The 12,899-nt window shown below is 38.6% G+C and overlaps 1 protein-coding gene across 1 annotated transcript in view; it reads left to right on the top strand.

Annotated features, from left to right (window-relative positions):
• Positions 1–12,899, top strand: part of map2k5 (mitogen-activated protein kinase kinase 5) — a 58,443-nt gene that overhangs the window by 37,346 nt on the left and 8,198 nt on the right. Inside the window, exons 18-21 of the mRNA XM_026937557.3 lie at positions 488–514; positions 841–873; positions 9,826–9,887; positions 12,062–12,107. Coding sequence (XP_026793358.1) covers positions 488–514; positions 841–873; positions 9,826–9,887; positions 12,062–12,107 — 168 coding nt within the window. The remainder of the gene's footprint in view (positions 1–487; positions 515–840; positions 874–9,825; positions 9,888–12,061; positions 12,108–12,899) is intronic.

Genomic DNA, 12,899 nt, shown 5'->3' with positions numbered 1-12,899 from the left:
TACTGCATGTTGTATAGTAACATTATCATAATGACTGTAGTACAGTAAGTAAGCAGTTATAAAGAGAATAGACAAGACGTCTTGTGTGTCAACTCATCTGACAGCTGATCTGTCGCAAATATGTGCGACAGTTATGCCCAAGACACCTCTCCTGTTTAAGATGCACATCATGCATCCACTTTTCCGACCCAGCGTCTCTGTTCAACCTGGAGGCAGCAAGAGGATCGACTCGTGCTGTGGAGCCGGGCCGCGCTAAATGAAGATCAGGCTATTAGCACTTTGTGTATTTTCATTATGCAAATGCCGTTAACACGATGTGCCCGTTCGTGGCCACCGGGCTTTTGCTCGCTTTTCCCCTAGTGATCATAAACGGGTCCTACTGCGACGTTTGTGATTATAACATGCTAATTACACATCGCCTTGCCTCCTTCATGCTGTCTCTAGCTTTTATTTTTAATCTCCTCTCTCTTTGTTTCTCTTTCTGCAGATTCAGAAAAACCAAGGTTCCTTAATGGTAAGTATCTGATGAGTTTTTTTTTTCTTTTCAGAAATGAAAGCAAGCCCTTCTTTACTTCTTTTGATAGTCGCATCGCTTGGCCGCTTGCCTCTAAAGTTAATACAATAAAACAATACGCCGGCACTTAACAGCGCCGCATTCCGATGAGAGGCCATTAGAAATAATAGAGCGTTTTGGATCCAATGACTTTTTCTGTGTCTGAGTGCATTTGATTAATCTGAATCGCTACCTGTTTTGCTGCATTACTGATTTCATTTCCTGCTCACTGTAAAGAGATTGCGTGTGCTCTAATCTCCTCGTCTCCTCCTCCTCCTCCTCCACAGCCTCTCCAGTTATTGCAGTGCATCGTTGATGAGGTGAGTCCGTGTCTGATGTGCCCGAGCTCCTAAAGCCGTGGCTAATGGGGCAGAAAGCTGCTGTTTTGTTTCCTAATGAAGCAAGGTGCTTTAGCTAAAGCCAGAGGCTGGAGGAGCTTAGTACGCTGGGATGGGTTGCCTGACCCTCGGTTAGCCTTTAAGCTGTACTTAGGAAAGTGATGGGGCTGGTTTAAACTTTGGACTGTTTCTTTGTCGTATTTTCACACAGTTTTTCTGTTTCTCTGTCTCTTTTGCTTGATCTGTCCCCTCTCCTATTTTAAACCATGACTCGCTCACACACACACACGCACTCACACACGCTCACTTTGCTGGGGTAATGTAGCATGACCAGGCTTCAGAGCACAGAGGCTGGGTGGTGTTGCATTAACCTTGACCTGCGCTAGTCACTAAAATACACCCACCCGAGACCTTGACACACTTCCTCACCCATTCCTCTCTGTGCTAGCTGAGGTGAGGGACGAGGTGCATATATAAACTCTGCACTGGACACACACTCTGCTCTATATTTCACTCAGCTGAGTGAGTCAAACTAAGCAAAAACAAGCAAATAAAAATATAACATAGGATAAGTAAATGTATATGAATATATTGATATGAATAGAAGGCATTTAATATGAGGTACATAAGCATGAATAGAATGGAGTGAGAGGGACTCACGCTTATAATGTCCTTCATTTATTCCTACCAGCTTTGACTGAGATTTACAGATTACTAAAATAAACTCTAAACTAGGGCTGGAACAATACAGAAATTCCTGGTATGATAGCTGTCCTAACACAATATCAGTATTTCATGGTATCTGCTTGTAAGTGCAGGGAACAAGTCCAGTTACATAAAATTCTTTGTTTTCCTTGCCGCTAACATGAGTGAATGGTGACAATAGTTACCTTTTAATTCTTATCCATTACTGATTACTTTATAGCTATCCATATAACAATTCAAAGTGTTTGTTTTGATTCATAGTGGTGCTTCACATTACCGATTTAGACTAGCACCACAGACTCTGAACAGATGAGACACATCAGTTTTGAACTTGAAGCAGAGAATAAATGCATACTTCTCTATCCAGTTGTCTTTAAACATTACCCAGAGAGGGTAAAATGAAAACTCTATAAAAGTCTGTGAAAACCCTTCTCTTTCTGACCTAATGTATCTAACCTTGTAGCTAGTCTCTTATCCAATGAGCTGCCTTCAGCTAAATAATTTACATAAATGCATGTGTTTGGATAAGCAACAGCGGAGGGCCTGCTACAGAAGCTGAGCTTGTTCTTGTTTGGAAAACTAGAGTCGCTGAACTATGGCCAGGTTTTCCGCCATTTGGTGACACCTACCAAAAACTGCAACGTTGATTAACTCCTATTTCCTACATATTTTCAATACGTTTCTTACCTTTGTTTTTTTGACTACATGACTGTTTACTGTGATGAAAAAAAGCTCTTCATCTAGATAGAAGGATGGGTATTATAGTCTGGTTCCTGTCAATGAGGATTTCCTTGCCACTGTCACCTCTGGCTTTCTTATTAGGGATCTAGATCGAGGCTCAGATTTCTGTAAAGCTGCTTTGGAACAAATGTCTAATGTTAAAATTGCTATACAAATAAAATAGAATTCCCCAATGATATGAAAACACTAAGCTAGCTGTATGGATAAAACTAAAGTGTAACCGTTCTTTACTTCCTTTGTGGCTCAGAATTGTGTCAGTTTACAGAAGAAATTGGCAAGAAAAAGTTCTTTTGAGCAATGTCATTATAAGAACCAAATACGCTTCCCTGAAGAGTGTTGTGTCTCCACCAATATAAACAGATCATTTTCTGTCACAAAGATCCTTCCACAAAATGACAACATTTCTTTGTGGCACTAATAAAAATCGGTAAGGATCAATCAAAAGCTGATTGTTCTATAGGATCGCGCTAAAATCTTTTTTGAACACTTTTGTAAGGGCATAGACGACTGTGTTCCACATATCATGTTGCATCATCAGCATCTCGTGACCATAGATTTTGGTAGGTCAGAGTAACCACATAATAGGCAGGTGAGAATCAATAGCATACAGTCATCCAGCATGCAGTCTAGCAGCAGCAGTGGTTTTAGACAAACGTTTGTTCAGCAGTATTGATACCGCAGGTGTGTTTCCTGTCTCCAGCCAGGCTCACACAGAAGATCTAATATCATTAACCAGAGTTGCAGGGTTACAGCAAAAAAAACTTAAAAAAACACATAAAAGACATGAAACTATCCCAAAAAAAGGAAAAAGAAAAAGGGAGATTCATTCAGAAGGACATTGTAGTGCACATTTTTCTGACATATGAACATTATCCAGTCCATTATAACCCGTTCAGTCTCCCAGTTTTCCAATATGTCTTACAATAAAAATGGTTCTGTATATAATAGATACACTGGGCCTCATTTATCAGTCTTTTAGTAAAGTTGTGTGTAAATGTTTTTGCACAAACCAAGTCGATCTAAAAACTTCTGCCAGATTTGCAAAGTTTTGGAAACTGATTTTCTTTGTATTTACACGTGTATGGCGATGAATCCCAATCACTCGTAAATTATCAAGCGTGTACATGGCACAGCTGATTTTTGTATGTAATGACGTCCACAAAAGTCCATAAAAGTTCAAGTCCACAGATAGCTGTGGGCACCAAATGATTGATTAGGTTAAAGTCCGAAAAAAAGAAGTGGAAGTTTTATTATTATTATTATTTATTTATTTATTTATTTATTTATTATTTTTTATTTTTTTTTTTTTAAATAACTCAAAATGAATGATCATGGGCTTCTATCAGTGCTTGTTGCAGTGCCATTTTTGACCACTAGGTGCAATAATAACTCTGGAGCTAAATGGGGCAGCAATAAAACATCCAGAGAGGTGAGCAAATCAATGGAACATCACCTTATATTGTTGGTCACTCTGAAGAGGTAATTATTGTTTCAGCAGAATTTAAAATGTATGTCATTGTGAATGAGCGCTTTATGAAGATTCTAATATATCGTTATATGGTAGATGCAACAGAGGATTTTTTCGGACATCTGTATCGGTGTGCATGTTGTTAACATCACTATTTCCGATTTTCTCATTACTGTAAATGGTCTTAGTGGTATTGTCACGCCCACACATTGAGCAGTCACCCGATTTCCCTTCAAGCTCTAGCAGAAGGTGAACGTAATATCAATACTGAAAACTGTAACATTTAAATGTGCTTTCCTCATCTGTTTGAGTGATTAATAAGTAATTTTGTTAATTGCAAATAAGTGTGTGTGTGTGATGAGAGTGAGAGAGAGAGAGAGACCTCTCCTTTCTGCATGAGCAGCTCGCTGACACGTGCTAATAGCAGAATGGTAGGAGGGAGGGGAGAGTAAAAGGAGCATAAACACACATTAAACATACTGAACTTGTCCTTTCTCTTATAGATTGAGCGTAATTAATAATTAAACGGCGCTTGGTGTAATGGGTTGACCCAGCTGAACTGTTCATTACTCAAACGGCAGAGGCATCACTCAAACTATTTTCTGCCATGCCCTTCCCTTCAGCGCCCTGAGGCCAGGGAACACTGCCTCTGCTGCTACCACCTACTTTCAGCTGACCAAGGCGTTAACAGACAGACACACACACACACACACACACACACACACACACACACACACAGCAGCCACTAAATTACCCATTTCTCCCAGTGTGAGTGAGGGTGTCTGAATGAGACACACAGGGTTGGCAGGGACATTGTGGGACCTACTTTATAAGAATAATCCAGTCCAGAGAAAGAGAGAGCACCTGACTGGCTTAAAGGAATACTCCAGCGTCTTTCAGCCTAACCTCTATCCACTGTGTGTACAATTAGCACAGCCAAGAATTTGAACACATTGCCCTGTTCTGAGAAAAGAATGGAAGGCCTCAGTAAACATTTAAAATATGCAGCTATATTACATGAATTCCTGCAAGCCTAGGACAATAAAGGTCTTAAAGGAAAGCTCCACCCTGAATCACATTAAATACGTTTTTAATGAAGTATTTATGATGTGTTTTAGCCATTCTGTTGCTAATTTGTAGGTTGAAGTATTTTCATTATTCCTGCAAGAAGATGGCAGTTGTTTATTACTCTGATGTCACAGTGGGATATTTGCTAGCACAGTTACAATGGCATTTAACAGGAAAAAAGAAAAATTTCGACTGTCTCTTGCATAAGTGGTAATGTTGAGAATTTGCTGTTTGCTCTTACAAACAAGAGAGCGAGAACTTCTTAAGTCACACACCATTTTCCAGCGAAGTCATATCAAATCCAGTGTAGAACTAATGGAGACAGCAAACATTGAACTCAAAGTTCCAGAATGCAGTGCAGCTATTGGACGTAGTTGCACTGACCTACGGCGGGGCCTCGGCTCAACTAGTTATCGCAAGATGATAAGAAGTATCTACAAGATGACAAATGCAATGGCATAAAGTGCCACTAAATCACTCTTTTTAGGCAGAGCTTAAGAAAGAGCTAAATCCCACTGGCACCACTGTCAGTGGGGAGTTGAACGACATTGTGGGTAATGTACGAAACTGTTAACCAAAGTAAAATAGACCAAAATGTTAATGAAAGAAGTTTAAACTAAAAAAAAAAAAAAAAATCAGTAAAAAATAAATCTTGGTCACCAATGCAGATCACACATTAATTATTAAGAGTAACATGGAAGTCATTTGTGTTTTCCTTTAAGATGATACAGACATTAGAGGCTGTATTAACAAAGAGGTTCTTCTTTCTTACACGGGTGCAATACAGAATATCATTATGATTTTCCAAAGTTTTTGTGGTATACATGCCCAGTCCTGGTTATACAGAGTCAGTCATATGGTTAATTTATATTGTTAACACACAATCACAAATTTTTGACTTTGAAAATTCTCTGAACTGATGAATTATGGAAAATGACAGATTTATAGGTTAACTTATAAAAGCCTTTAAATGACTGCTGAGTTTATGAATGCATGGTATATAAAAATGTGTAATGCATAAATGTTTATTAACCCAACTGCTGTCTTTAGGCTTCCATTATAAGCGGATTTTGCGTAGCTGGGTTTTACATGTTTTTTTTTTCTCTTTTCATTACAGCAAAATTAATTCATTGTTTGTCTGTGGTAATTGAACAAGCACTACAGTAGATGAAGTTTAGAAAATGCTTTTAAGAACAGAAAAGGGGACATGTATAGAGGGCACATGAAGAGCGAGTGAACAGAATGAGAGAAAAGAAACATTCATAATGTATAACAAAATATTCCATGATTTACTTTGACAATTATCTTCAACCTTGAATTAGGAGCAGGCAGTTAGCATCAGTCATCAAATTTGTGCTAAATCCGAGCATTGTGTGTGTGCCTGGACTATGTATGAAGTGCATCATGAATATGTGTGTGTGTTTGTGTGTGTGTGTGTGTGTGTGTGTGTGTGTGTGTGTGTGTGTGTGGTTGCCATGGAGAGACATTAATAATCGGTTGCAAGGTCTCATGGGGCTCAGGTGAGGGGTGAATAAACAGCTAAATGAGGTAATACACACAAGAGCTCCCTTTGTCCTCTCTCTCTCTCTCTCTCTCTCTCTCTCTCTTCATCAGTTTGTCTATCTCGTGGTCCTGCTCGCCGTTGTTGCTCTGTTCATCGTGTTGTGCGTGCCGGGCTGAAGCGTACAGCCTGCGCTTGTGCCCAGCGGCTCGTTTGGCCATCTGCAGGGCAGCTTGTCTTTTATTGATGCGCTCTGCCCGTGTGTAGAGAAGGAGCTGATGTCCCTAATAAGACTACTGCTTAAATTCACCGCTGTAATTACTGATCTAATTTTGCCTGATAATTGCTGCCAGGCAATTACATGTATATTTACCGCTGGTATTGTGGAGAAAGCGAGGCTCCAGGTCTCCGGCCGTTTGTGGTGCGGGATAATGGCAGCGAGCTGCATAATACACCAGCGCTTTCATCATCATCATCTTCTTCATCTTACTACAGCCACATCAAAGCCCCCTCGTGAAGTGCAGATGTGTGTTTTCTACTATATCAGTGCATATTCACTGGCAGGTGTGTGTGTTTGTGTGTGTGTGTATGTGTGTGTGTGTGTCTGTCTGTGGGTAAGCCTTCAGGCTGTAGGCCCAGGCTGTGTAATGATCTATAGCTGCTCCACTAGGCTGCAGCTCACTCGAGCGGTGACACATCCTCAGCTCTCCTTGCTTTGTTAATTTAAATAGGTGCATGCATCATACTCCTGCAACCTATCTGGAGCACAGGGCATAAAGAGAGCAAGTAAAATTACAGGAGGAGAAAAGCAGCCCAGAGGGCTTTTTAATAGCCAGTAGGATCAATCCACTTTTCTGTGATTTGACTGGATGACTTCTGCATTATTTTGTGCGTCTTTCTGTGTAATGAGATTGCAGTCGGTTGGGCTGCAGGATAATGGATAAAATAATAATTGTGATTATTTTGCTCAATATTGACATCATGATTATTTGCCACATTTATTGTATTACCATTTTAATCCGACATGCTTTTTTTTTTTTGTACTTCAAACCTGTATTTCTTAAGACTGCTCTTTAGTCATATTGATGCTGAATATAAAACAAACAAATAAATATTTTAAATTGATTATTTTATTTTAATTTTTTTTAATAAACATGCCACAAATATATGCAAACTGTCAGTCAAGATTGATTAATTGATTGATTGATTCATTTATTCATTTATTTTTATTGATTTGTTTTTATTGTTCATGTTAATAATAATAATAATAATACTTTTATTTTACTTTCATTTAATATACTTTGGTGTGACTTAATAAACATGCCATGACAGCATGCAGCCCGTCAGACAGTTAAAATTTATTGCTAGATACTGCTTGATTTAGTTAAATAAGCACTAATATGTTATATTAAGCTATTAGCAGTTGATTAGGTTTAATTAACTGAGGAAGCAAGAAATTGAGATAATGATTTAAAATAGGATTTATTGTGCAGTCCTGGAAGTTATTATTTAATTTTACTAACTAAGTAATGGCATATCATTTTCACATTTATACCAACATCTTTCTACTCCCCTTTTTACCTCTCTTCTTACTCAAATTACCATTCATTAGTCTGTTGTTGGGCTACACGATGTCATTTCTTAATCATCATCACAATATTGGCCTTTCCATTACTGATACCACAGAAAACATCAACAGTAAATAAACACTGTAATAAAGCACATTTTTGATATGTTTTGTAAGCAGTAGGAGCTCTCGGAGATTCGCAGTAAGGTTTCTGTGGTTGTTTTAGTATTTGTGGCATTGTCATGATATAAAAGCATAATTTTAGGACAATAAGTTGGTATTTTAACCATGACACTTCATGGGTTTACCAGAGTTTAAATATATTGCAAGCATATCACCATATTGTTAATGTCATTAAGCAGCATGTATTCTCAGTCATTGCTTTTAATCACACTGAGATCCTATATTAGGAATAAAACACTTGGTGTGCTGTTATAGGACAATAATCAATGATGGGGTCATGTGACGCAGCCTGACGTTACTGTTCCCACCCTGAGCGTGATTATTTTCCAATAACAGCATGTCTGGAAGTATTTTATTTATCTTACACCACAGCAATTTGCCAGCGATTAATTTTTTTTTATTGTTTAAAGAACGACACATTTTCTTTTTAATGTTATGGAACATCCACAGAACAAGTTCGTTCCTGTTATCACTTACAGTGTAACAGTTATAAACAGTCATTCCCTCACCAGCCTCTCTTTTTCTCTCCCCTTCAAGTTACTATTTTCTTTTTTTATTCTTTACTCTCCTGCAAATTATCATAACCTTTCATGTTTGTTAAAGACATAAGCAAACTGAACCATATTATAATTAATGAACCATTTTATTAAATACCTTAAAATTCAGGCATTCTGAATTTTAATTTTGCATACAGCTGTTTATGAGAGAGAATGGCTGCAATTTTCATAACCATGGACAGATGCAGGTAGGATGTCCAGTAAAAAAAAAAAAAAAAAAGCGTGCTTGTTTATGCATGGCGTGTCGGGATTCTTGATGGACAGGACCTTCAGAGATTCAGCAGTTTTTTGTCATACGCACAGTAAAATAGTTACACTGTACAATGATCTTCTGATCCACACCAATGCTATAAAAAAGTGTTACAAATTAGTTTACAAATTAGTTCGAAGTTAGAACTTCAGAAGTTCTCCAGAAATTTGTGGTGAAAAATTGGAGATTTGCTGAAACTGACGATTTGAACAGTAGTGATGACAGGTGAGCTCAAAATTAGGACCCATATATGAAAAGAAATGTATTGAATTAAGAAAATGTGTCAGACTCTTGCTCTTTTTGAATCTCTGTCTACTGCTTTGTCTGTGCTTTCCATCCATTCGCTCTCTCGCTCTCTCTCTCTCTCTCTCTCTCTCTCTCTCTCTCTCTCTCTCTCTCTCTCTCTCTACGATTTTACTCTGTTCATGTACCTCTATCTTACTATTCAGGGTCTTGGTGTCTGTTCAGGGTGTAATCACGGCTGTACATCGTTCTGCATTGTATTTTGCCCAACAAAAGAGGGGTTCAGGTGCTGCAGATAAATCAATACGTCCTGACTCTTTTCACCAAAGGCAAAACGTCTTCATCAAGGAAACTTGCACATGTATATTATTGACTGTGTGGGTTTTTTTTTTTTTTTTTTGAATTTGGAGGGAAAAAGCTTACATATGTTTTCCGTCTACCTTGCTTCAAGGTTTTTTTTTTTGTTCATTTTTCTCTTTTATTTCTATCCTTTTATGTTTCATACCTGTTTTCTATGTGGCCAAATGCCAAAATGTCAGAAGGAGTTGTAATGCACAACCACCATGTATCTGAATTACAACAGTTTCATACATTAAGCCTTTTGTTGTTCTGTTTTCTTGATAACGCAGTCGTCTGAATTCTATGTTTCAGGATCCCCCTGTGCTTCCTGTCGGTCAGTTCAGTGAGAAATTTGTGCACTTCATAACACAGTGGTGAGTATTTGTGCTTCAGCTCTGACTCCCAATTCATTATAAAGTCAACAAAAATGAAGAATCTCACATTACAGTGGATTTCAGTCACTGTTGTAGTTTAGGATTTGGTTACATGGCAGCAGATGTTGAAGGACTGATTTACTTGGTTATAAAACTTCACAATACGACTCTGTCCCAAGGGCTAGGCCAAAAACATTTGGTTTCTCAGTTCTAGCTACTGGCTAATTTAAAACATTTCATTCGTTCATCTTCAGTAAGCACTTTATCCTGGTCAAGGCGCCAATACATCCTGGGTGGGACTCCAGTTCATTGCAGGGCTCCATGCACACACACATTTACACCAAGCAGCAATATAGTATGGCATGTTATTGGAAGGTTGGAGGAAACTGAACAACCAAATGGAAACCCACCCAGACACTGGGAGAACATGTGAAAATCCATACAGACAATGATTTGAGCTCAGGATCAAACTAGGAAACCTGAAGCTGTAAGGTGGCAAGGCTGCCAACTGCACCACCCATGCCACCCTCTAATATATTTTGATTATGTTAAACTCCCAGAACACACAAGTATGAAAAAACATTGTCAAGTATTATTTAGCAAATAAGCATGTGAAAAAGGAAAAGGAACAATTTGTAATATTTAGAGCCCTCCTACCTGCTACAGTAGCAGTGAAAATGTTGAATAACCCTTTCTCTTCCTACAAACCCCAACCTCCAATAAAGCTACGTACGGCTCAAGAGTTGCATTTTTAAGAAAAAGGGAGCTGGAAATTTTTTAATCAGAATTTTTTTAAACTCAGAGATACCTTGGTAAACAGTATTTTCCAAGGTATCGCCGAGTTTAGAAACACTTTCAGACACTTTTTTGTGGATCTTTCCCTGATCTTTCCCACCCACTGGCCAGCTCTCCCCTATCATATGACTAACTACCAAGCTGAGAGGGTGAAGGTTAACACATGCTTCCTCCTGGACATGTTTAGCCAGCCAACGACATTGTTTTTGAACTGTTGCTCTTGCTGCATCACAGGGCAGCGTAACAGTCAGAGGAAACCGCTGTCTGCCCCCTTCTGCATGCATGAGCTCACAGGCACCCATGGTTGGTTAGTGTCGCTGTGACTGATGGAGATGAGAGAGTATGCCACCCCCAGACAGTTTTTGTCTACAGAAAATGGGAATAAATCCCACTTCTTCATGCCAAAACCAAGTGAGAATTTCCCTGGCACACATCTCTGATCAATTTTAATTTCTTTTGAATTGGCACATCACACATCTAATAACATCTTAGCAATTAAATTCAGATTCAATTTAAAAATGATTGCTGGATGTAGGAATTGACAGTGTTGAAATTAGTACATTTTTCCTTAGAATGGACAGGGCTTGGGTTCATCCTGGGGAAACAGTACCCTGTCCATTTCGCCAAGCCCATATGACACATTCCAGGACGTTGATACGACCTGGCAGCATTTATCTTTTTAATTCACACTTTGCTCTCTTAAGCATAACCAAAGACAGAAACTTTAGACTTATAAAAATATTTGCACACTCACTTTTCCCAGGTTGTGCCCCAAGCACCCACAATTCCTCCTGCCTCCTGTCCCTCATCCCCTTTCCTGTTTGGGACCTGTAAGCCCTGTGGCAATAACCAGATGTGTTGGGACTTGTTCAGCAGCTGTTGTTTACTTGCCACACACCTTATTTACACACACAGGTCAGCTGGTTTTGCCCTACCACCCCTGCCTGGCACTGCTATTCCAGCGCCCCCTGCTATTATTAGCCTGTTCTTGAGGATGCTTCATTCATCATGGCCCAAACAGCCTCTTTATACCTGTATGCTCCTGCAATCGCTGTTATCTTGTATATGGGTCAGGTTGAGTGATTTACCCCAGCTATGGGTAGATCTGTGCCAAGGAGAGCTGTTTATGAACTTGCTTTACCCATCGTTGTTAACAAGGATGTCATTCAGTATCAGATCATTCATTTATGGTGACCTTTCTGAATATCTTGCAAGTTTTAAAAGGAGGAAGCTAAAGGTTTGCTTTAATGCATAATTATTTCCATGTCCTTGGGTTAAGTTTGCACTATGTTAAAATGAGAGTTAAGTTCTTTCATAAACGGTCTCTGCAGTCTCTCCTGTGGCTTTATTTTATCTGCATACTCTGTTTCTCTCCACAGCATGAAAAAACAGCCGAAAGAACGTCCTGCCCCCAATAACCTCATGGTGAGTGTGTGTCCTATTAGGATATAGTTATATAATATCTTTAGGGCAGCAGCCTTGTGAAAAACTGCGATATCAAAAGTATATTTATTAAAAATGATTGAGTCAGTGATTAAGTAGCAGCCTTTTAAAAGATGTTTTTAAATAAAGTCTGTAGAAAGTGTATTTAGCAGGGTTAAAAGAGCCAGTGTGTTTTGATTTTGTGGCTTGATTGGAATTGATTCAGTAATGGTAGTTGTAAGGCCTTGACTGATGATTTGGTCACTTTCAGAACTTGTAAGAGTGCAAAGATGGAGAAGATTTAATGTATGAAATATTTATCATTGATGTATCATTTCTATACACTAACTTTAGCTTGAAATTTGCTTACTCTTGTAGCAGATAATTTTTGTTTTTTTTTGCTAGAAATAAGTGATTAAAATGAGCAAAATTAAAAGCCACCAACAAACTAACTTAAATTTAACTGAATTTAGCAGAGGTGTTTTTTTTAGAACAATATCTTGATGGGGAAGATTTGCTTACAACATTTGCTTTTATTTACTCTTACACAAATACAAGATATTTATACGATTGGTGAGAGTGTGTCATGTCTACGCTTCTTTTGCTCTCTTCATGTTCTCTGACATTGCTGTTCTTTCTCACACATTCACCCTGAACCACTCTTTGGTCTGGTCTTCTGAGTTAGACAAAGTCCTTCCAGATGGAATTTGTGTCCTTTCTTGCTTACACATGTGAAGACTCTTCTCCTTTGCGTGCACTTAATTGAAATCTGTGATAACGCTTTGGCACGCAAGG

This window comes from Pangasianodon hypophthalmus, chromosome 25 (assembly GCF_027358585.1).
Source record: "Pangasianodon hypophthalmus isolate fPanHyp1 chromosome 25, fPanHyp1.pri, whole genome shotgun sequence".
Classification (NCBI taxonomy): domain Eukaryota; kingdom Metazoa; phylum Chordata; class Actinopteri; order Siluriformes; family Pangasiidae; genus Pangasianodon; species Pangasianodon hypophthalmus.
The sequence above is the reverse complement of the archived record's forward strand: the minus strand, read 5'-3'. Positions and strand labels throughout refer to the sequence as shown.